The following is a 24,810-nucleotide window of genomic DNA, read 5'->3' as shown; positions in this document are numbered from 1 at the left end:
TTAAAATCCTTTGTGATGGTTTTGTTTGTACCTCAGTCACACGCTGCTGACCCCCAGGTGAGGGGGGGGGGGGGGGTGTGAAAGGAGGAGGAGGTGAACCTGGGTGTGGCCAAACTCACCATCTACACGTCCAGCCAGTGGGCGACTGAGGGCATCATCTGACCTGACTGTCTGCCCCTCTATCCTGTGTGTGGCAACTTGCGAATCTTCACAGTAACTTCATTGCAGTGTTAATGTAAGCCTACAAGTCTAATAAATAAATTTAAAGTTAAACCCTCCCAGGCAGTGCATTCCAGGCCATCACCACGCTCTGGGTAAATCTCAGTCAGTGGTTTGTATGGTTAATGTTTTAGGTTTTGCTGGGCTACGTTAACCCTATAAAACCAGCACAGTATAAACAGAGATTTCTTTATGTGGGGGGTCGCACTGAGTTTATTTAATAATCATAGAAACCCTACAGTGCAGCAAGAAGCTATTCAGCCCATCAAGTCTGCACTGACAACAATCCCACCCAGGCCCTACCCCCATATCCACCCACTAATCCCTCTAACCTACACAGCTCAGGACACGAAGGGGCAATTTAGCATGGCCAATCAACTAACTGCACATCTTTGGACTGTGGAAAGAAACAGGAGTACCCGGAGGAAACCCACACAGACACGAGGAGGGTGTGCAAACTCTGCACAGACAGTGACCCGAACCGGGAATCGAACCCAGGACCCTGGAGCTGTGAAGCAGCAGTGCTAATCCTGTGCCACCAGGCCACCCAATGACAGTAAGGCCATCACTGGATCACTTTGTGCCATTCTGGGCTCTGCACAATCAGAAGGATATTGAAAATAGAGAAGTGTGGAAGGGAATTTTAAATTAGCTAGTTAGATTTACTGACAGATGTAGTCTTACAGTGACAGATCGATAAAATTGGTTAAATGATTCTATCTAATGAGTTAATGCTCATGTCTGAATGCAATAACAGTATTAAACTGACATGAGCATGATTTTAAAGTATATCTTGAAGTATTCAATGTATTTTTAATATAAATGTATTATTTGTCTCAGTCAAAAATGGGAATGCAGCAAAATGTAATGGTGAGGTTAGAATTCTCTCTTGGGAATTCATTAGTCAGCAGAAATAAGCATTAGAAGTTTCCAGTCCCCGACAAATAGCTTGTCCTGGGAAATAGAGGTTTACAGCACGGAAACAGGCCTTTCGGTCTAACTTTCCATGTTGTTCTTTTTTAAAAAATGACTAAGCTGGTCTCAATTGCCCATGTTTGGCCCATATCCCTCCATAACCATCTTACTCATTTAACTGTCCAAACGCTTTTTAAAAGACAAAAATTGTATCCATCTCTACTACTACCTCAGGCACTTTGTCCCAGACACTCACCACCCTCTGTGTGAAAAAATTGTCCCTCTGGACACTTTTGTATCTCTCCCCTCTCACCTTAAACCTATGCCCTCTAGTTTTAGACTCCCCTACCTTTGGGAAAAGATATTGACTATCTTGCTGATCTGTGCCCCTCATTATTTTATAGACCTCTATAAGATCACCCCTCAGCCTCCTACACTCCAGAGAGAAAAGTCCCAGTCTATCCAGCCTCTCCTTATAACTCAATCCGTCAAGTCCCGGCAGCATCCTCGTAAATCTCTTCTGCACTCTTTCTATTTGATATTATCCTTTCTATAATAGGATGACCAGAACTGTACACAGTATTCCAAATGTGGCCTTAACAATCTCTTGTACAACTTCAACAAGATGTCCCAACTCCTGTATTCAATGTTCAATGTCTTACAACACCAGGTTAAAGTCCAACAGGTTTATTTGGTAGTTCAAGCCACTAGCATTCAGAGTGCTGCCCCTTCATCAGGTAAGTGGGAGTTCTGCTCACAAACAGGACATATAAAGACACAAACTCAATTTACAGAATAATGGTTGGAATGCGAGTCTTTACGGGTAATCAAGTCTTAAAGGTACAGAGAATGTGAGTGGAGATAGCATTAAGCACAGGTTAAAGAGATGTGTATTGTTTCCAGACAGGACAGTTAGTGAGATGTTGCAAGTCCAGGCAAGTCACGGGGGTTACAGATAGTGCGACATGAACCCAAGATCCCTGTTGAGACCATCCTCATGTGTGCGGAACTTGGCTATCAGTCTCTGCTCAGCGACTCTGCGCTGTCGTGTGTTGTGAAGGCCGCCTTGGAGAATGCTTACCCGAAGGTCAGAGGCCGAATGTCCGTGACCACTGAAGTGTTCGCCAACAGGAAGGGAACAGTCTTGCCTGGTGATTGTTAAGCAGTGTTTGTTCATCCATTGTTGTAGCATGTGCCCTGTTTGTGAACAGAACTCCCACTTACCTGATGAAGGATCAGCCCATCTCAGGAACCTCCAACTGAGAGTGACAAAATGTTAGACTCAGTTCCCCTGGGGTAACAGATAGAAAACCAGCTCACAACCAAGAAACAAACGTCAACTTCACTTTCCCAGGAAGTTCTTTAAAACTCGGAAGGAAGGAGTAACTAATGTTTTGTTCCTTACATGGAGAGGGGGCACATACACATGTTGTACCTTCATGAATGTAATGACTGTGGACCTCTTCAGATCTAGTTGGATTTGGGTGTTGGCAATGATCTGTAATTCCCGCCGGCCATTCATTCATTCAGTGTGTGGTAACTCAGCACTCTCAGCTGGTCACTGTACCTGACTGCAGGCTGCTACCCTGTTAGCCTACATGTTCAATGTGAAGTGTGTGTGTGTTATAGACCTGTCACTTTGAGCTGCAGCTGAAGCAGGGTTGATGCAATATTCTGAGTCTATAATTAGTTAGTAATTTCAGAGAATAGCCAGAGGAGTGGATACTGATTAATTGCATGTAGCAGCTCGAGTAATTATCCTATACTTAAAGCTGCAATGCCCAGAACGTCCAGATGGCAACATTCACACTGACACATGTTCCAGGATAAGAGTGAATGAACACTGTACAACGCTGAGCTGTTGTTCAAATAGGCCACATTACTCACAGATTAACGTTCTGGCCCCTGGTACTCAGCGAATGAGTGAGGGAGCTGCACAGTTTCTCACTGTCTCTACATTTACAACATGTCTTGACACATAACGGCATTGTAGAAATCTTATGACAGGAATATTAACTTTATATTAACAGCAGCCGTGTGCTCCAATCAGTCACTCTCTTACCTGCAAGTCAGAAAGATTGGGGATTTAATTTCCACTGCACAGGTTCGAGCACAAAATCCAGCTTAACTGTGGAGCAGCTCTGAGGCACTGTCAGAGGGTCAGTGCTGAGGGAGTGCCGCACTGTCAGAGGGTCAGTGCTGAGGGAGTGCCGCACTGTCAGAGGGTCAGTGCTGAGGGAGTGCCGCACTGTCAGAGGGTCAGTACTGAGGGAGTGCCGCACTGTCAGAGGGTCAGTGCTGAGGGAGCGCCGCACTGTCAGAGGGTCAGTGCTGAGGGAGTGCCGCACTGTCAGAGGGTCAGTGCTGAGGGAGTGCCGCACTGTCAGAGGGTCAGTGCTGAGGGAGCGCCGCACTGTCAGAGGGTCAGTGCTGAGGGAGCGCCGCACTGTCAGAGGGTCAGTGCTGAGGGAGCGCCGCACTGTCAGAGGGTCAGTGCTGAGGGAGCGCCGCACTGTCAGAGGGTCAGTGCTGAGGGAGCGCCGCACTGTCAGAGGGTCAGTGCTGAGGGGGTGCCGCACTGTCAGAGGGTCAGTGCTGAGGGAGTGCCGCACTGTCAGAGGGTCAGTGCTGAGGGAGCGCCGCACTGTCAGAGGGTCAGTGCTGAGGGAGTGCCGCACTGTCAGAGGGTCAGTGCTGAGGGAGCGCCGCACTGTCAGAGGGTCAGTGCTGAGGGAGCGCCGCACTGTCAGAGGGTCAGTGCTGAGGGAGTGTCGCACTGTCAGAGGGTCAGTGCTGAGGGAGTGCCGCACTGTCAGAGGGTCAGTGCTGAGGGAGTGCCGCACTGTCAGAGGGTCAGTGCTGAGGGAGCGCCGCACTGTCAGAGGGTCAGTGCTGAGGGAGCGCCGCACTGTCAGAGGGTCAGTGCTGAGGGAGTGCCGCACTGTCAGAAGGTCAGTGCTGAGGGAGTGCCGCAGTGTCAGAAGGTCAGTGCTGAGGGAGTGCCGCACTGTCAGAGGGTCAGTGCTGAGGGGGTGCCGCACTGTCAGAGAGTCAGTGCTGAGGGGGTGCTGCACTGTTGGACGGTCACTCCTGTTTTGTGTTGGTGGGCTGTATTGAGTGAGCTCTGAACTGACTTGGAACTGTTTGTTACTCTGACAATGTTGCAGTTGAAAAAAAGTGAAAATGCTGCAAAATCCCAGAGATAATAGGTGGAATTTTACTCCATCCATCGCGTGACAGCTGGAATATCAGATCACGCCCAATTTCACAACTTTGCAACCTTGTGAGAATCGGATTTCTGGTGAGGTCAGTCTCTCACTGGAAATGGGCGAGAGGCTGATTAATTTAAACATATTTAAATGTTAATTTTAATCTGTTTAGTGAGCCTGTTACTCAATTGTTCGGGGTCACTTGCATTTACACCCTCACAGGGAAAGATTCTCTCCAGCAAGGAAAATTCCTGCTCCTCATAAATGTTGGCCCTGCCAGTGGAACTGGAGGCCATAGATGGCCCTGAGGAAGGCTGATGACAAGGGGAGTGCTCCTTGGGCAGTGTCAGCCTGGCACCTTGGCACTGCCTGGTGGGTCCGCTGCACACTCTGCAACAGGATTGGACGGGTGGCCAATTGGTCTGGATGGCGGGGGCTAGATGCCGATGTGTTGTGGGGCTCAGGATCAGGGCGGGGTAATTGCAGTGGGGTGGGGGAGAGGTGGGGGGAGCTGATTGAGGCTACCTGCAGTAGCAGGTGTCTGACAACTCTGTCTGTCAGCGCTCTGCTGTTGCTATTGAGCATGTGCAGAATCAGAGGGTGGTGCAGTAGCGCTCGCTATAGGCTGGCTGGCAAATTAAGCCCCACCCACTGCCTGTGACAGCTGGAAACAGCTGCTGGGAAAGTGGTCTTGATTAAGTGCATAAGATCGGGTGTGAAAACTCACCCAAAAAACCGATCAGGAACTATCCCAATCCCGTAAAATTCTGTCCAGTGTTCCGAGTCTGGATGACTCTTTGCCGGAGGTGGAATTGAGTTGATCAGCGTGTTGAAAGCAGCTTCAAATCTCTAGGAAATATCAGGAGGACCAGGTGGGAAATGTGGACTCGGATTTACCCTTTTCCTGTTGTTTGGTGTTGTGAGTTAGAGCAGAAACATCATCGGAGCGAAAATCCCATAGGTGGCCCCGAGTGATTCAGGAAACCAGGAATGAGACATAAAGCTACATTCTGAAAGCTTCTTCTGTGTAATGGATTCCACAGTTAAATGGAGGAATCTTAACTCCCTCTTTTCTCCTCACCTATCAGTGAGATATTCCATAAAGATTTATCAGATTATTCTATTCTGTAGCAGCGGTGCTGGGTCAGATTTCTTAATTCCTTGTGATTTATATTTTATTTTTCTCTGATCTGAATTCTTGGGTAAACATAAAGATTTGTGATAAACACAAACACAATTGCTCAGGGACTCAAGTTTTGATTCTGTTCCTTTACCCTTTTGATGTCCTTATCAAGTACTGATTGGTAGTTATCGCTAATGGACAGATCTGTGCTTTCTCTACAACCTCTTTACACAAATAAACTGCCACAAGAAATCAATTCAGTCTGCTGAAAGTTTTCTGGAAACAGATGGTTTGGATGTACCGCGACATACAAGTGGGAGACACACTGAACCCTCACACGGTAAACCACGCTACATGTGGTCTTGGGAAAGGACAAAGCCAGCTGGATCTCACTATCCAGAACTAACCACGGCGATGGTTCCAGGAGGAAAAGTCTGGCTACACGTTGATTATTTTCTTTCAAAACAAGCTGTTTCACAGATCAAACTATAACACTGGAACCTGGTGTTTTGATTTCAGCAATATATTTTAGGGAGCGCACTCTTGCTGTGCATTTATACATTGACATATGGACATGGAATTTCTCTTTTACAATGTCTGCCTCTCCTCCCAGGAAGACATCTAATTCCAGTGGTTCCGAAACAGTGAGCATCAGCAGGTACGCAATGGCGTACAGAATAGTCATTACTGAATTGGACAAGTAATCCAGACACCTGGACTAATGATCTAAAGATACAAATCCCAACACATCAGCTGGGGAATTCAGATTCAATTAGACAAACCTGGAATAAAATAATGCTGATTTTGAAATGATCGACTTGTCACAAAAACCCACCTGATCCTGTAGAGGCTTGTTCACCAGATTAGGGAAAACACAACTCATTTATTTACAGTTTAAAACGATGCGGAGGCTGGCAGTTCCCAGGATGACTGAGTCCAGAAGCATGAGAACCAGGATGAACATAAGAACATAAGAACATAAGAAATAGGAGCAGGAGTAGGCCATCTAGCCCTTCGAGCCTGCCCCGCCATTCAATAAGATCATGGCTGATCTGTCGTGGCTCAGTTCCACTTTCCCGTCCTCTCCCCATAACCCTTAATCCCTTCTCTTATCAAAAACCCATCAACCCGCTTCTTAAAAATATTTAGCGAGGCAGCCTCCACCACTTCAACGGGCAGAGAATTCCAGAGATTCACCACCCTTTGAGTGAAGAAGTTCCTCCTCAACTCCGTTCTAAACCGCCTCCCCTTTATCTTGAGGCTGTGCCCCCTAGTCCTACTGTCTTTTTTGAGCGGGAAGAGTCTCTCCACCTCTATCCTATCCATCCCATTCATCATCTTATACGTCTCAATGAGATCTCCCCTCATTCTTCTAAACTCTAACGAGTACAAGCCTAGTTTATTCAGCCTCTCCTCATAGCTCAATCCCCTCAACTCCGGTATCAGCCTAGTAAACCTCCTCTGCACTCCCTCCAGGGCCAAAATATCCTTGCGCAGGTGCGGCGCCCAAAACTGCACACAGTACTCCAGCTGCGGCCTCACCAATGCCCTATACAGCTGCAGCAAGACCTCCCTACTTTTATATTCAATCCCCCTCGCTATGAAGGCCAGCATCCCATTCGCCTTCCTGACCACCTGCTGCACCTGCAAGCTGGGTTTTTGCGATTCATGCACAAGGACCCCGAGGTCCCTCTGCACCGTTGCCTGCTGCAGTTTTTCGCCACGTAAGTAATAGTCCTTCCTACCATTCTTCCTACCAAAGTGTACCACCTCACACTTGCCAACATTAAATTCCATTTGCCATTTCCTGGCCCATTCGCCCAGCCTATCTAGATCCTTCTGCAGACTCTCCACACCCTCCGCACAATTTGCCGTTCCCCCAATCTTGGTGTCATCAGCAAATTTCGACACCCTGCACTCGGTTCCCTCCTCCAGATCATCTATATAAATGGTAAATAGCTGAGGCCCCAGCACCGACCCCTGGGGCACCCCACTAGTCACCATCCGCCAATCCGAATAGCACCCATTGACCCCCACTCTCTGCCTCCTATTTGACAACCAATCCTCTATCCACGCTAACACCCTACCCCCAACTCCATGTCCCCTGACCTTCTGCAATAACCTCTTGTGAGGTACCTTGTCAAACGCCTTCTGAAAATCCAGAAAGACCACATCCACCGGCTCTCCTCTATCCACTGCCCTAGACACATCCTCATAGAACTCCAGTAAATTTGTCAGACACGACTTCCCTTTAATGAAACCGTGTTGCGTCCGCCCTATCAAGCAATTCCCTTCAAGATGCCTCGCAATTTCCTGCTTAATGATGGATTCTAACATTTTACCTACCACAGACGTTAAACTAACCGGCCTATAATTCCCCGCCTTTTGCCTGGCACCCTTCTTAAACAACGGCGTAACATTAGCCGTTTTCCAATCTTCCGGCACTTCCCCGGAATCCAGCGACGTCTGGAAAATAACCACCAAGGCATCCACTATCACCTCCGCCATTTCTTTCAGAACCCTCGGATGCATTCCATCCGGTCCTGGGGACTTGTCCACAATCAGCCCCTCCAGTCTGTCGAGCACCACCTCTCTAGTAACAGTAATGTCATTAAGACCCTCCATTCCTACCACCTTTCCATCGCTAACACCCGGCAAATTATTCACGTCCTCCTCCGTGAAGACAGAAACAAAAAAGTTATTCAAGACCTTCGCCATATCCCCATCCCCTACCACTAGCTCCCCTTTCTCATCCTCTAAAGGACCAACGTTCACCCTAGCCAGCCTCTTCCTTTTTATATATTTATAAAAACTCTTGCTATCCTTTTTTATATTAAGTGCTAGCCCAGCCTCATAGCTTCTCCTACCCTCCTTTATCAACTTCTTTGTCAATCTTTGTTGACATTTAAACCTTTCCCAATCCTCTTCTCGCCCACTGCTCTTAGCTACTCTAAATTCCTCCGCTTTTAATTTAACACTTTCCTTCACCTCCTTCGTTATCCACGGCTTATTACCTCTCTTCCTACTGTCCTTTTTAACCATCGGAATAAATTTCTGCTGAGCACCAAGAAAGATCTCCTTAAAGATCCTCCACTGCTCCTCAGCAGACCTACCTTCCAACACATTCCCCCAGTCCACATTCGCCAATTCTTCTCTCATCCTACCATACTCCCCTCTATTCAAACAAAGGACGCGTGTCCGGGAACCCACTTTCTCCTCCTCCATCTGCACCAGAAACTCCACCATACAATGATCACTCTCTCCAAGAGGATCCTTCCCTGCTCCCTGACTGTCTCCCTGGGTCCCGTGAGCCTTACTCTGCAGACTGACAAATTGCCACATCCCTCCCCCTCTAAGTCCTTATTTACAAATCCCAATACTCAATTTACACACTCCAAGATAATTAGATATTTAGTACATGATTTAACCAATTAAAAATGTAATCTTTCAGGGGTTTCTGAATCTTGTGGAGCAGTGTAACTGCCCTGTCTGGGACACTCCCACAGGAATCACAGCGACCGGCACCTCTTCAGGCTCAGGCGGTTCAGTTCTATCTGTTTCCATGGAGAGGTAGGCAGTGTCTACCACAGGACGATGAGAAGCTTCAACGCTAAAACAGTCGGCAACATTTCCAGATGGCAAAACTGGCTGCTGGAACAACTCTCCATTTCTCAAATGCTCTGTGTTCTCAGACGATCGTTCCTTCTACGTCTACTTAAATGGACCCAGTTTTGGAGACAATTCCGGGGACCCAAGTTGACCCATTCCCAAAATTCCTCACATAAACGGCGTCATCCATAAACAGCCGTGTTGGCTGACAGCAATCATGGTTTGTCTCCTGGCTGCTTTGGCTGCCTCTCCCCTCCCCAACAAATTTGGAAACTTGAAGCTCAGTCTGGTTCCTTCAGCCCCCCACCCTGCTCCCTGACTGTCTCCCTGGGTCCCGTGAGCCTTACTCTGCAGACTGACAAATTGCCACATCCCTCCCCCTCTAAGTCCTTATTTACAAATCCCAATACTCAATTTACACACTCCAAGATAATTAGATATTTAGTACATGATTTAACCAATTAAAAATGTAATTTTTCAAGGGTTTCTGAATCTTGTGGAGCAGTGTAACTGCCCTGTCTGGGACACTCCCACAGGAATCACAGCGACCGGCACCTCTTCAGGCTCAGGCGGTTCAGTTCTATCTGTTTCCATGGAGAGGTAGGCAGTGTCTACCACAGGACGATGAGAAGCTTCAACGCTAAAACAGTCGGCAACATTTCCAGATGGCAAAACTGGCTGCTGGAACAACTCTCCATTTCTCAAATGCTCTGTGTTCTCAGACGATCGTTCCTTCTACGTCTACTTAAATGGACCCAGTTTTGGAGACAATTCCGGGGACCCAAGTTGACCCATTCCCAAAATTCCTCACATAAACGGCGTCATCCATAAACAGCCGTGTTGGCTGACAGCAATCATGGTTTGTCTCCTGGCTGCTTTGGCTGCCTCTCCCCTCCCCAACAAATTTGGAAACTTGAAGCTCAGTCTGGTTCTGAGACGCCGGTTCAGTCCTGCTGATAGGACTCCCATTCTGGTGTGTGAGGTGGACCAGGAGCCCGGAAGGAATGCTGAGATTCTGGTCTCCAGGATTCCTCCTGATTCCTTCTTTAGGGCGGACTTAAAGAATTGGATAAATCATCCAGCTAGTCCGTTCGATTCTGGGTGTCAAAGCACCCTCCTAATGTTCTCATTACCACTGAGGGGAGTGACATTCTGAAACTCAGCCCTCATGTCAAACACTATGACATCAGGTATTCCATGGATGGAAAATCATTGGCGTAATCTTTCAACGGTAGCATGCGATGAAGGAGACTTCACCTCAGAAATGTCCGTCCACACAGAGAGAACATCAACAATGAAGGAACATTGTGCCAGTGAGTGGACCAACATAACCAGAGCCAGGCAGTGGATGCTGTGTACATGGACTTTAGTAAAGCCTTCAATAGGTTCCTCATGGCAGACTGATGCAGAAGGTGAAGTCATATGGGATCCAAGGTGAGCTGGTAAGATGGATATAAAACTGGCTTGGGCATAGAAAGCAGAGAGTAGCAGTGGAAAAGTACTTTTCTAACTGGAGGTCTGTGACAAGCAACGTTCCACAAGGATCAGTGCTGGGGCCTCTGTTGTTTGTAATATATAGAAATGATTTGGAGGAAAATGTAGTGGTCTGATTAGTAAATTTGCAGATGACACAAAAATTGGGGGAGGAGTGGATAGTCAGGAGGATTGTCAGAGGATACAGCAGGATATAAATCAGCTGGAGACCTGGACTGAAAGATGGCAAATGGAATTTAACCTGGACAAATGTAAGGTGATGCGATTCAGAAGGTCTAGTGCAGAAGGAAACTATGCAGTAAATGGTAGAGCCCTTAGAAATATAGGCATGCAGAGGGATCTAGGCGTGTAGATCCACAGTTCCCTGAAGGTGGCAACTCGGGTGGACAAAGTGGTCAAGTAGGCATATGGCATGCTGGCCTTCATCAGTCAGGGCGTTGAGTGTAGGAACTGGACAATCATGTTGCAGCTGGATAAGACTTTGGTTAGGTTGCATTTGGAATATTGTGTACAATTCTGGTCACCACACCACCAGAAGGATATTGATGCATTGGAAAGGGTGCAGAAGAGATTTACCAGGGTGTTGCCTGGATTGGAGAATATGGGCTACAAAGAAAGGTTGAACAAACTTGGATTGTTTTTATTGCAGCGTCGGAGGATGAGGGGAGACCTGATAGAGGTTTACAAGATTATGACAGGCTTGGATACAGTGGATAGTCTGAGTCTTTTTCCCAGGGTCAAAGGGTCAATTTACTCAGGGGCATAGATTGAAAATGAGAGGGGGAAAGTTTAAAAGAGATGTGTGGGGCAGGTTTTTCACACAGAGGGTGGCGAATGCCTGGAACATGCTGTCGCAGGAGGTGGTGGAAGCAGATTCTATAACAACGTTCAAGAGGCATCTGGATAGACACATGAATAGACTGGGAATAGAGGGATAGAGACGACAGAGAGGCAAGAAAATATTAGAGAGGGATCTGTGTGGGCACAGACTGGGTGGGCCGAAGGGCCTGTTCCTGTTCTGTACTGTTCTTTGTTCTTTGTGCAACTCATGGCAGTCCCTACAGCAAACTCTTCATTTTCCGCTGAAAGATTGCTCAAGCTGAAGGCATGCCAAAAGGCAGGCACGTATATCAGAACAATCCTTTGTTTGTTGTGACATAACGCAGGAAGTGTAGTTTGTAAGAAGGATCTTCCTAGTGAGATTGCTAAAACACTGAGGAAATGGGAATTCATATTTAACGTACCTTAAAGTAAGGGAAATGTTCCATCATGAAATTGTAGATCTCACTGACAGGCAAGCTTCCTGCTTTGCTGTTCTTCAAGGCCATGTATATTAAAATGCTGGAGAGAGAAATGTAGAGAATTGTTTTGTTATTTATTACAGTTCAGATTCATATTGCTACTTTAATACAAAATACTGCTCCAAATCTGAATAGAAACAGGAAGTGCTGGAAATATTCAGGTTGGGCAGCACCTGTGCAGAGAAAGCAGCATTAATGGGCAGAACATGCATCTGGCAGGAAACATCCTTCAGCTGTAATCAATAAATAACTAACTTCACAAAGTAAATCAAAGGAAAAGATTTAATAAAGAAACTTCATTGCACCAAGACTCAGGCCACACCCTGGGCCCCACAAACCCCATCTGCTTTCTACTTCTCACTCTGTAGCCAATGGTAACATTGGAATCTGTTACAGCACCTTACCATTGGTTACATTATAACAGATTCCTATGTTACCATTGGTCACATAATCACACAGGAGTTTACAGGGAGTGAGTATCAGTCAGGCTGGTCAGTCTTTAATGTCCAGCGGCTAAAGGAAGGCCAGCAGGAGTGAGGGTCAGAGCAGGTTGGTGATGGGGGAAGGGTCATGGTCAGAAGCAGCCACCAACAGGAGCTGTAAAGAGATCCTGTGGGTGAGATTCTGCTGTGAGGGCTGTGGAGGAGAAGGTAGGAGTGCAGTGCAGAGGCAGGCTCAACCCCGCCAACCCCATTGCTTCTGACACCCTGTGAGCTCATGGAAGCTTTGGCACTGCAAGGGCTGATCAAGCGTCAATCACAATGTTCCAAAAGGTTCCACCTGCAGGTGCAGCAGGTGGTCAGGAAGGCGAATGGGATGCTGGCCTTCATAGCGAGGGGGATTGAATATAAAAGTAGGGAGGTCTTGCTGCGGCTGTATAGGGCATTGGTGAGGCCGCAGCTGGAGTACTGTGTGCAGTTTTGGGCGCCGTACTTACGCAAGGATATTTTGGCCTTGGAGGGAGTGCAGAGGAGGTTTACTAGGCTGATACCGGAGTTGAGGGGGTTGAGCTATGAGGAGAGGCTGAATAAACTAGGCTTGTACTCGTTAGAGTTTAGAAGAATGAGGGGAGATCTCATTGAGACGTATAAGATGATGAATGGGATGGATAGGATAGAGGTGGAGAGGCTCTTCTCGCTCAGAAAGGACAGTAGGACTAGAGGGCACAGCCTCAAGATAAAGGGGGGACGGTTTAGAATGGAGTTAAGGAGGAACTTCTTCACTCAAAGGGTGGTGAATCTCTGGAATTCTCTGCCCGTTGAAGTGGTGGAGGCTGCCTCGCTAAATATTTTTAAGAAGCGGGTTGATGGGTTTTTGATAAGAGAGGGGATTAAGGGTTATGGGGAGAGGGCGGGAATGTGGAACTGAGCCACGACAGATCAGCCATGATCTTATTGAATGGCAGGGAAGGCTCGAAGGGCTAGATGGCCTACTCCTGCTCCTATTTCTTATGTTCTTATGTTCTTATGTAAAATAACAAAGGAGCATTTACAGACAGCTCCATAGTTTAATGATGATGTGCTGTGGGTTCTGTCCACCCTGCTGTCAGCAAGCATGGGATAACAGGAGGAAATCTCCCCAACTGATAACAAAAGTGTGGATGGAAGTGGCCAAAACCATGGAGATGAGAGTTAGACACTGGCTGCAACGCAGGGTAAAGGTGAGTCACATTTTACTGACAATAATGGTGAGTGAGGAAGCTGATAGTGAGATTGTACAGGTAAGGTAAGCATGTAATACGTGTGGGAGGTGTCTACCAGAGAGGGGGATATATGAACCCCTGCCCCCCTCAACACTCTCGATGCCATATGGAGGAATCCCGGCACCCTGCTAGATTCCTTGTGACTGGACAAGCTGTTCTGGGTGAAATACCTACAAGGGGGGCAGTGCAGAAGGGCCAAAGATAATGGTTCATCCAGATATGGAACTCAATCTCCCTGGGGACTACAGGAGAAGAGGGCCCTCCCCAGGCAGCTGGTGAAGGACTGAACTTGGCGATGAAAATAGGAGAGGACATTCTGCATCTAACTAGTCAGCAGTGGGTCAGACTGACTGCAAGGGAGAGGTCAGGGTTCTTGGAAATAGCAGTGACAGTGTCTGGTGGAGACAGGGGATGGGGTGTGTGTGTGTGTTTGTGTGTGTGTGTGTGTTTTTGTGTGTGTGTGTTTTTGTGTGTGTGTGTTTTTGTGTGTGTGTCTGTGTGTTTTTGTGTCTGTGTGTTTTTGTGTGTGTTTTTGTGTGTGTGTGTGTGTGTGTGTGTTTTTGTGTGTGTGTGTGTGTGTGTTTTTGTGTGTGTGTGTGTTTTTGTGTGTGTGTGTGTTTTTGTGTGTGTGTGTTTTTGTGTGTGTGTGTGTGTGTTTTTGTGTGTGTGTGTTTTTGTGTGTGTGTGTGTGTGTTTTTGTGTGTGTGTGTTTTTGTGTGTGTGTGTGTGTGTGTGTGTGTTTTTGTGTGTGTGTGTTTTTGTGTGTGTGTGTTTTTGTGTGTGTGTGTGTGTGTGTGTTTTTGTGTGTGTGTGTGTGTGTGTGTGTCTTTGTGTTTGTGTGTGTGTGGTTACTTAAATCCTCTTCCTCATTGTTGGGTTTGTTATTTCTTCAGCAAGTCACTGGCTTCTCCGAGGGACAGCCCTTTACCTCGGAGAAGGTGAGGGGTACTCGAAGGATGCATCGTCTCATCCTACCCAGCGCCAGCTCAGATACTGCAGTTTGGTGGGTTTGTTCTTCAGATTCCCTGCTGCAATCCCAATCTAAACTTGCAACCTGTGCAACACCTCCCCCCACACCGCCCCCCCCCCCCCCCCCCCCACCCCACCACCGCCCCCTCCCCACCCCACTGAAAGGCCCTGGAATTCTCTCCTTAATCTCCACCCTGCCATCTCTGCAACGGATGGTGAGCATTTAATAAGGTTGTTTAATGGTAGTTTTTAAAAAGGAATTTGGTAAATACTTGGAGAAAACTAACTTCAGGGCTTTAAGACACGCTGGGAGAATGGAAGTAACTATTCTTCAAAAGACTCGATGGACCAAATGGCTTTTCTGTGCCACATTAACCTATGGATCCGCACTGTTTAAATGTTGGCTTCTTTTCAATCCTTTGCAGTTAGGTACAAACTGGAAGCAGGAGGAGGCCACTCAGCCCTTTGAACCTGCTCCACCATTCAGCTTCATCATGGCCGATCATCAAATTCAATATCCTGATGCCCTCTTCTCCGCGTGCCCCCCACAACCCCCAAATCTCTTGATCTGTTTAGCCCCAAGAGCTACATCTAATTTCTTCTTGAAATCAAATGTTTTGGCCTCAACTACTTTCTGTGGGAGTGAATTCCACACATTCACCGCCCTCTGGGTGAAGAAAGTTCACCTCACCTCGGTTCTAAAAGGTTTACCCCTTATCCTCAAACTCTGACCCCTACTCCTCCCACCACTGGGAACATTCTATCTGAATCTACCCTGTCTAATCCTGTTAGAATTTTATAAGTTTCTATGAGATCCCCTCTCACTCTTCTAAACTCCAGTGAATATAATCCTAACCCACTTAGTCTCTCCTCATATGACAGACCTGCCATCCCAGGAATCAGCCTGGGAAACCTTCGCTGTGCTCCCTCTATAGCAAGGACATCCTTCCTCAGATAAGGAGACCAAAACTGCTCACAATACTCCCAGTGTGGCCTCACCAACACCCTGTACAATTGCAGCAAATCATCTCGATACAATTATAGTTACATAGAATAGCCCAGAAATAGGCTATTAACCCCAAATAGCCAGCACCATCATGTGGAGGTCAGGCTTCTGTGTTGCAATTAGAATCAGCTATCACACAGGAAGGATTTGAAGTTGGTGCCTGGGTACAATGGACTTTACCTGTATGAGTAAATGGGTTTAGGGTAGATCAGATAGTGTGATTCCTGGGCCATGTGAGAGGTCATCCTCTGATTGGGGAACTGGTCAGAAGGAGGGCAGCTTCGGGGGTACTGCAAAACAAATACAACACTGTGAAGAAATAATTCTGGGCTAAATAAAATGACTTTGATCTGCATGGATCCGTATAACACGATTCTCAACGGGAATCTCAAAATCCTTCACATACAACAAATGAGTCACTTTGAAACCTCGTCTATGTCTTTGTTATCTCCAGATGGCACCATTCAAATGCCCTCTTGGCCAACCTCCCATTTTGCCCACACTAAGTTTGAGATCATCCAAAACTCTGCTGCTTGGATCCAACTCACACCAGGTTCCATTCACCCAGTGCCCACCAGGGCCCGGGAGAGAAACCACGGGCCCCAGACTTCTCCAGTTTCCACACTACCCTCTTCAATCATACATGAGGACAGAGATAATGCTCCAAGTTTCTAACCAGGAGACCCTGTTCTCTCTCCACAGAAGCTGTCAGAGCTGCTGAGATTTTCCAGCATTTTCTGTTTTTGTGGAAGTTGGTGCCTGGTAACAGGTCTGGAATGGTGAGGTATCTGGGAAAAACTTGCCAATGTTTTCATGGTGCAAACATCTCCTGGTCCTTGACCAATCTTAGACTGATGTCTTTAGATAGATGTAAACTATTCTGAGGGATTTTAACACCTATTTGTGGCAGCCATCGAGCCTGTTTGGTGTTGGATGTAGTTTAGGTTCCCTTGAACATAGAATGTGGAAAAATGAAATTGGATTCTTGTGATCCTGTTTCAGGGAGAAACAGATGGAATAAGGTTCAGATTTTCCCTCAATTTGTTCCAAATTTCCAAAATGAACATGATCATTTTCACGGGCAAAGCCAGCAGAAAAACTGCAATTTTTTCTGACTATTTCCTAAGAATATCAATGGGTTGGGATTGGCTCCTTTGCTCCTGGTTTCCACTGGATGACCATACCTGCTGCTGGCTAGGCGGAACAGAGCAGTAGAGATGCTGTGGTTGTGACTGATGGTACAGCATCTTGTGTTGTCCAGTCTGCTCAAGCACACACCCTGGTAGGCTGTTGGCTTCATACTTGGGGTTCTGTATCTGTGTGAGACCAAGAACAAAGAACAACCAATAACCAAGATAGAGGCCGATTGCCTGATTAATGAGAGGTCTTTCCCCTGAGGAACGGATGAGTCAGGGGGCAGTACTTTCATTAATGTTTCTGTACCACCGTTATGTATACATTGACAGCCTCAAGGCTGAACCAAATAAGGAGACCCCTGTGTTTTATATCACACAATTACAGCAGCACAACAGGACAGCTTTGACTGAATTCCAATAGCTTAATTTCTCTGCTCTCCCCCTTTATCCCGCACCAACATGGTTTGTGGGCTGCCTGTTAGAGGTAGAATTATCGCACTGACCTCTGACCATCCACCAGTTTAGCAGCTTGTGTCTGAGGTCATAAGATGATTGGCACATTCACCCTGCTCCTCGAGAATCTTACATTCCTCGTCAAGCAACCATTTCCTTAGACTGCCTGGAACCACTTACAGAAATATATCCCTCCAGATTAGGTAACACAGATCATTGTAATCTTTTACATTTTCAGTTTCTTGCCAAAGTTTCCAAATGCTCTCCAGTTCAGAATCCGTACTAAACGCATCTCCCATTAAATTCTCTACATTAAATACACTGAGAATGGCCTCATAGTAACAAATATATAACCTGCAGTCTGCCCCAGAATGACCAGCAAAAATATGATGTGAATGTTTCAGTGCTCTATCCAACGGGGAGCATAGAATCCCGTAGAATCCCTGTAGGCCGTTTGGCCCATCGAGTCTGCACCGACTCTCCAAAAGAGCATCTTACCCACGCCCACCCATTATCTCCATAACCCTCTGGACTGTGGGAGGAAACTGGAGCACCCAGAATAAACCCACACAGACACAGGGAGAACGTGCGGCTCCATACGGACTCCACACATTCCTAGGCTGGAACTGAACCCAGGTCCCTGGCACTCTGAGGCAGCAGTGCTAACCACTGTCACCACAAGTCAATAGTTTTGGGGATGTTGCAATTACCCATCAGTTGGCTGTATATCAGTTTCTCTTCCGATTTTATTGGATTAGCTTTCACCACATTCCCCAAATTTTGGGACTTATCGGATTTTCCAAAATCACATGGGCCAGTGACAGCTAGTTAGGATTGGAGCTGGATTATATAATTTTACAATGTAACGGCTGGGTTCTTTGATTTGTTCTTCACTGTTACTGGCTTGGTTCCCATTCCGGCTGATACAGACTTGGGACCTGCCACCTTACCCTGACTCGGAAAATGGAAGCTTGTGGCAAACTGTTATATTTTATTTTCTTTAAGAGCCAATTATATGATTTGACGGTGATGTTACTGGGGTGTTGCACAGACTCCGGTTTAGGTTCACTTTGTATTTTGTACAGGCAACAATAAACTGTTGTCATTTTGAATCTGTGTGTGTGTAAATACATCTTTCTATTTCTGTCTAAAACCCACATAAAAGAAGACAAAAAATTCTGTAGCCTCTCTGATCTGCAGAGTGTGTTGCAGTGTGGAGCGGCAGAGCCGGAGACTCACTATGCAGTTGAACTAAAGAGTAGAATTTCTGTGTGTGGTTTTAAGGAGAGGTTTTTTCTGGTCAGCGAAGGCTGAGATTCCAGGCAGTAGCTGGAATATTTGAAAAGGGATGCTTTACTGTACAGCTGGGGCCGTTTGAGAAAAACAAGTCAACAGTCTCCAGGATGAAAGGAGAATACTGAGAAGACAGTAAAAATCTATACTGAGCAGTCTCGAGCAGCTGGTGCCTGTAAGGGCAATGCCGGGTCAATTAGAATCCACATGGCCTTTCAGTGAAGAAACTGAAAAGAGTTCCCCTGCAGTGTCTCAGTACTTGGTAAAAGTGAATAAAATTTCAAACAAGTTGCTCTTACCAGCTTTTCTCAATACAATAGGAAGTAAAACCTTCAATTTGCTCCAGAGCTTGGTCCATCCAGCAAGACCCGGAACCAAAATGTACAATAACTTGACAAAGATCCTTGAAGAACATTGCTCTCCAAAACCACTGATCATCATGGAACGGTTCAGGTTCCACCAAAGGTAACGGGTGGAAGGTGAAAGCATTGCTCAGTTTGTGGCAACCTTAAAATGGCTGGTACAATATTAGGAGTTTGGTGAGTCATTAGGAGATACTCTGAGAACAATCTAAAGAAGATTGCTCACTGAAAATGCTTTGACTTTAAACTCAGCAGTAGAAACCACAGTGTCACTGGAACTGGTTGCTAAAGAGAAGTCACAGTTTGATGCAGGAATGAAGATCCACAAGTCGGAAACTGCCCGTAATTCAAAACAGCAACAAGGATGTCACAGATGTGTCAAAATGGGCCATTCAGCAAGTGAATGCTGGAGTAAGGATAGTCAATGCAAGAATTGTGGGAAAATGGGTCACAATGTGAAAGCTTGTTGGGCTAGACCAGCTTCCCTGAGAAGAATGTTCAGAAGAAGAATCTGAGTATCTTCAAAAAGAACAAGTTGCATTCTACCCAAAGAATTTACAACATTTACAACATTATAACTGTGAAGAAGAGAATGTTCAGAAAGATGAAGATCTCTAACTGAATGTTTTATCCATACAGGGTGAATCACAGAGACTGATTCCAGTGTTAAGTGGACAGTCTGTTAGGATGGGGATTGAATCTGGTGCTGCTGTAACTTTTAATTCCTGAGACTACACACCAACAAAAGCTGAAACATATTCCTTTAAAACCAGCTGATGTGATTTTAAAGATATACACAGAAGAGATTGTGTCGTTAAAAGGTTACATCATGGTCAATGTGGAGTTGAGTGGACAAACAGCAGAGTGCCTGTCCATGTGGCCCCTGGTAATTTTCCAGCTGTATTTGGGAGATCATGGTTATAGAAGATAAAGCTTAACTGGAGTGCTGTCAATAGATTGGTCAATGTCAAAACAGATCTACAGCATCTTCTGGATAAACATAAGAGGGTATTTGAAGAGACACTGGACTCAATGAAGGGAGTTTGAGTGAAACTCATTAAATCTAATAGTCAATCAAAAAGTCTCAGAGCAAGAGCTGTATGCAATTCATCCCAAAGTTGAAGAAGAATTAGTATGACTTGTTAACACTAGTGTGTTAGAGCTGGTTACAGTGAGTGACTGGGCTACCCCCATTGTGCCTGTGATGAAACCAGATGGTTCAGTTTGTATTTGTGGTGATTATAAAACAATCATAAATGCAGTGTTTTGTGCTGATCAGTATCTGCTTCTGTTAATTGAAGATTTGTTTGCTGGGTTATCAGGTGGACAGAAATTCAGCAAGATTATCTTTCACAAACATACTTACAGATGTGTACAGCTGCTGAATCATAACCATTGCTTATCATCGTTACTCATAAAGGACTTTTTTATTTAAAATATTGAATTTTGGAATAACATCCACACCAGCCCTATTCCAAAGATCAATTTTAAGTGGTCTCTCTGGTGTACAGTGTTACCTGGAAGATATTCTAAATACGGGGTCCAGTGAACAGAAGCACTTGAATAATTTAGAAGAAACTTTGGAACTTCTTCAAGCACATGGTGTGGATATTAAAATAGAAAAGTGTGACTGTTTCCAGATATCAGTCCAGTATCTGGGTCATGTTATTGATAGTAAAGGCCTACATAAAGCACCTAAAAAGATGGAACGTATTTTAGAAGCACCACATCTGACAAATGTGACAGATTTGAGATCCTTTCATGGATTAGTAAATTATTATGGCAAATCTTTTCCTAATTTAGTAAATTACAGAATGGTTTCAAGAATGTGTGAAACAGTCATGGGACTGGAGAATAAAATGTGAGAGATGTCAAAGATGTTTTGCAGATGTCTGAAGTATTGGTTCATTTTAATCTGCTTGCTTGCAATGCTTCGCCTTATGGAGTAGGGAGTAGATTGGGAGAAGTTTTTGTTTCACATACTCTGATTAGTGCTGAATCTAACTGTGCTCAGCTAGAAAAGAAAACATTGAGTATAACTCTTGGTGCATGATGGTTACTTGTACGGTTGTTATGTGGATTTTGCTGGTCCGTTTGAGAGTTATATGTCCTTAATCATAACTGATATACCCTCAAAAAGTGGCCAGATGTTGTTGTCTTGAGACATCTAATTCTTACCCCACATTGACTAAAATGCCAAAAAACTTGTTGAAACTTTTGTGAAATTTGGTAAACTGGATTGTTGGTGATATTTGTTCACTGTTCACTCCACAAGAAATCTCAGGTTGATGGAGCGCTCCAAAAACACGTAATTCCAAATAAGCCTGTTGGACTTTAACCTGGTGTAGTGAGACTTCTTACTGTGTTTACCCTAAACCAATGCCGGCGTCTCCACATCACACTTCACAAGAGTTTGAGGATTATCTCAGGGTAGGGGGTATTTGGTGCATAAAATCCTCACCTTACCATCCTGCAGCCAGTGGATGTTGTTCTGTTGTTGAACTGTTGTTGTTACTTTGTCCTTTTTGTTTAAAACCCACAACCCCTAACATAGTTACAACACTACACAAGCCATCATTGACAAAACCTGTGAAGACAATGGCTCAGGAAGATGCATCGGTAAACACTGAGCCTTCGGACAGCGCACACATACCATGAGGAAATTGGATAATTTTTTGTGCGCCCAATAGGTGGATGCCCCTAGTGTGTGGATTTAGAGAGTTAGCGTATTTTCCACATTTGTATTCTAGATTGTTTCTCATTTCCAGCCTATGCTGCTGGCTAGCAGCAATGTGAGAAAGGAGAGCCAAAAGTGGGAGGATGGATCTGTCAGGCAGAATGATTTGTTTCTATGTTGTAAATACGATATACAAATGTTACATCCAATAGTTTTTGGGGCGAGAGTGAATAACTGGATATTAGTAGATTACAAACTGATAAGGGAGTTGAGGGAGATTGTTCAGTTCACCTGTGATTATCTACCAATTAAAACCATACAGTTCCTGCTGCTATAGACTGTCAGTTGTGGCTTCACCCTCCTCACTGAGTTACAAGGTGGAAGGTTCAAATCCCATTTCGGGACTTGAGCAGGATAAAAATGAAAGCTACCACTGCAGTGTAGTGCTGAGGAGTTGCTGCCTTTCTGGGAAGATGTTAAACTGTCCTTTCTGGTGAATATAAAATAACCTATGGCATTATTTCAGAAAGGAACAGGATTGAGTTATTCAGGGTGTCCTGGCTGATACTCATTCCTCAATCAACATCACTGAAAAATTGATTATCTGACTGTCATGACGTTACTGTCATGGGGGCTTCCTGAACACAAATTAGCTGCTCTATTTCCTACAGTACACGAGTGACTACATTGGCTGTAAACTACATGATATCAAGTGGTCATGTAAAGTGCCATATAAGTGCAGGTCTTTCTTTCCCAGTGGTATTGTATATCAGCAAGTTCTGTTTGTGGTGGACCATGCAATCAGCCACAACTCTGTCATTCGATCCATCGTGGAGAATGAAGCTGTGACAATTAACTCTGCAGCAGTAGTTTCACTCTAGGGCCCTGATGTATGCACTGCCTCCTTGCTGTGAGCTATGACAGGACATCCAGCCTCACTGCAAGTCACTGCTCGCCCTCACTCTGCAAATGTCCACATTATGTCATTGCTTTATTGCCAAGAGACTCTTTTCTGTAAAAGCCCCATTCCACTCTTTCCCCAAACTATACTTCTCTTTCTTGCTCTGTAACTGGAACTTGTACAAACACAACAAATTTGTTCAAGCCAAAAAAGGGTCTAACATTTGTACAGAATAATGTTGCTTTTATAAAGGACTCGAAGTGACGGCATTGAGGATTTTTTTGCCTTAACGGGAATCTGACAGAAGCTGAGCTCCCGTCAGTGAGAATTTCCTGGGTCTTAACACTTCATTTGTGTTACTCAGTTTGCTGGTCCCGGCCAGACGGAAGACGCCACCTTAATGCTTATTCCAAAAGTGACTCACTCGAAGTGGATTTCATGTTGCAGATACTGAAGGCGAGGGGTAAATCTCACCATTTACCATGTTAGACTCTACTCCAGGAACAGAGTAAAATACTTCAACTACACTACCGCACAGCCATAAATTATAATAATTAACCACTGGCTTATCCACTTTCATTTAACCAGTAACAACGAGAATATATACTGTGTCACTTGTAAATAGAAATCATTTGCCCTCCTTATAATTCTAGCATTCAATAAATGTTAATAATAACACATCACAATCTAAGATATCCAAAATAGCATTCCTTTATCCTCTAATATTCATTACCGAGTTAAAATGGTAAATGTATGTCATACAATTGTATGAAGCAGTCATGTGTTATCTGAAATATCATTTTTAGCCTCTACTTTGTTGTTCCTTTAATTGACGTTGTAGCTACCCCTCCAGTAACTGGGGATCAGAAGAACATGAGAACCAGGAGCAGGAATCAGCCATCTGGCTCCTCGAGTCTGCTCCACCATTCAGTAAGATCGTGGCTAATCTTCTGAAATCAGATGAAATTGCTCTGAGTAACGAGGGAATGTTTACTTTCTCTGTCATTTTAACAACTCATTAAAGAAATTACATCCTCAAAAAGTAGAATTCAAAGTCACAACTTTCTGCAGTTTAATCTGTTGAGAATAACAGATGTCATGTTTTCAGTGGGAGTGGATTTTTGGGAAACTAATTAGATAGAAAAGGATTTTAAAACCGCTTTTCACATCCTCTGGACATCCCAAAAATGCCTCAGATCAAGTAAATACTTTCTGAAGAGTAGATGCTGTTGTGGGAAGTTCTGCAGCCCTAACCTGGCCTGAGGCTCTGGGTTCAAGTTTCACATCAGGACGTGACAGACACGGGGGCGGGGGGGGGTGTTCTGATTGTGGCCAAACTGGGTGAGTCTCAACCTGTGAATCTTCCCAATATTCCAGATAGTGGGTGGTAAGAGCAACCTCAGTGATGTGCTCAAGTCTGCAGTGGGGCTCGAACCCATGACATTATGACTCAGAATTCAGAGGATGCGCTTGACCTAGTCTGAGTTGACACCATGAATTAACAAATACAATTGTGTTAAAGAATCAGATAAAAATGGGTGATCATATTGGTGCAAATGCACAAGATCTTTAACAAGTCCAACGCCGGTTAGATTTCCAGTTTGAATCATGTGAAGTGCTGTTAGCGATACTGTGAGGTCAGTATCTCACTGGAGCCCAGCCAATGGGGAAAATACAGTTGGGACATCTCAGCATGTGGAACTGCTGCTGTGTGAGCGTCAGAGAGACAGCCACATGACTGACACTGATGGCATGGCTGATCACAGAGGTAGAGAAGGAATTGTGAAAACGGAACTGTGTGCAAAATACATAAAGTCAAGAACTCACTGTGTGAAGAAGCTGGAGTGGCAATTCCATGGAAGCCAGCTGACTGTCACCCTGTTGCTGGATTAGGACTGAGTTGTTATCTAGTGATCCTGGCGTGTAGTTCATGTCTATTCGATCGTGGGATGCAGCATTCAGTACCGGCCACTCATCACTTCCGCTTCAGGAAACCTGTTATTGAATAAGAACCTGGTCACTTTTATGTCTCAGACACACTTTTTTCTTCAGGCCAGTTTTTTCCCTTTGTCTTCCATTTTCAAATGTATTTATTGCTTCCTGGGACACACTGGGGAGGCATTCTGTCACCTTATCTAATCGGGCACTATTCTAATGTCAACATATTTGACTACAGCAAGCAACAAACTGGAATAATATTTTGTCCTCATCCAATGGATACATGTGCATTTCCAAGCAGGCTCATCAAGATTGGGTATCTTGGCTAATTGTCAGAAGTTAGGGACTATAAATATGTAGTCGCTGATAAATCCAATCAGGGATTCAAAAGAAACTCCCCAGAGCCTGCTCACCACCTACAAGACACAAGTTAGAAGTAAGAGGTCTCACAATACCAGGTTAGAGTCCAACAGGTTTATTTGGAGGCATGGATGTGAACCCAA

The 24,810-nt window shown here is 45.2% G+C and overlaps 1 protein-coding gene across 1 annotated transcript in view; it reads right to left on the bottom strand.

Annotated features, from left to right (window-relative positions):
• LOC145357567 (forkhead box protein N1-like) overlaps positions 1 to 24,301 on the bottom strand; it is a 34,404-nt gene extending 10,103 nt beyond the window's left edge. Inside the window, exons 1-4 of the mRNA XM_080211043.1 lie at positions 24,197 to 24,301; positions 16,727 to 16,863; positions 15,728 to 15,856; positions 11,814 to 11,910 (exon numbers count right to left, since the gene is read on the bottom strand). Of these exons, the coding sequence (XP_080067169.1) occupies positions 11,814 to 11,910; positions 15,728 to 15,856; positions 16,727 to 16,863; positions 24,197 to 24,301 (468 nt within the window). The remainder of the gene's footprint in view (positions 1 to 11,813; positions 11,911 to 15,727; positions 15,857 to 16,726; positions 16,864 to 24,196) is intronic.
• Between the last annotated feature and the right edge of the window lie 509 nt (positions 24,302 to 24,810).

The sequence above is a fragment of the Carcharhinus amblyrhynchos genome, chromosome 23 (genome assembly GCF_965287045.1).
Source record: "Carcharhinus amblyrhynchos chromosome 23, sCarAmb.v2.hapA, whole genome shotgun sequence".
Taxonomy (NCBI): domain Eukaryota; kingdom Metazoa; phylum Chordata; class Chondrichthyes; order Carcharhiniformes; family Carcharhinidae; genus Carcharhinus; species Carcharhinus amblyrhynchos.
The sequence above is the reverse complement of the archived record's forward strand: the minus strand, read 5'-3'. Positions and strand labels throughout refer to the sequence as shown.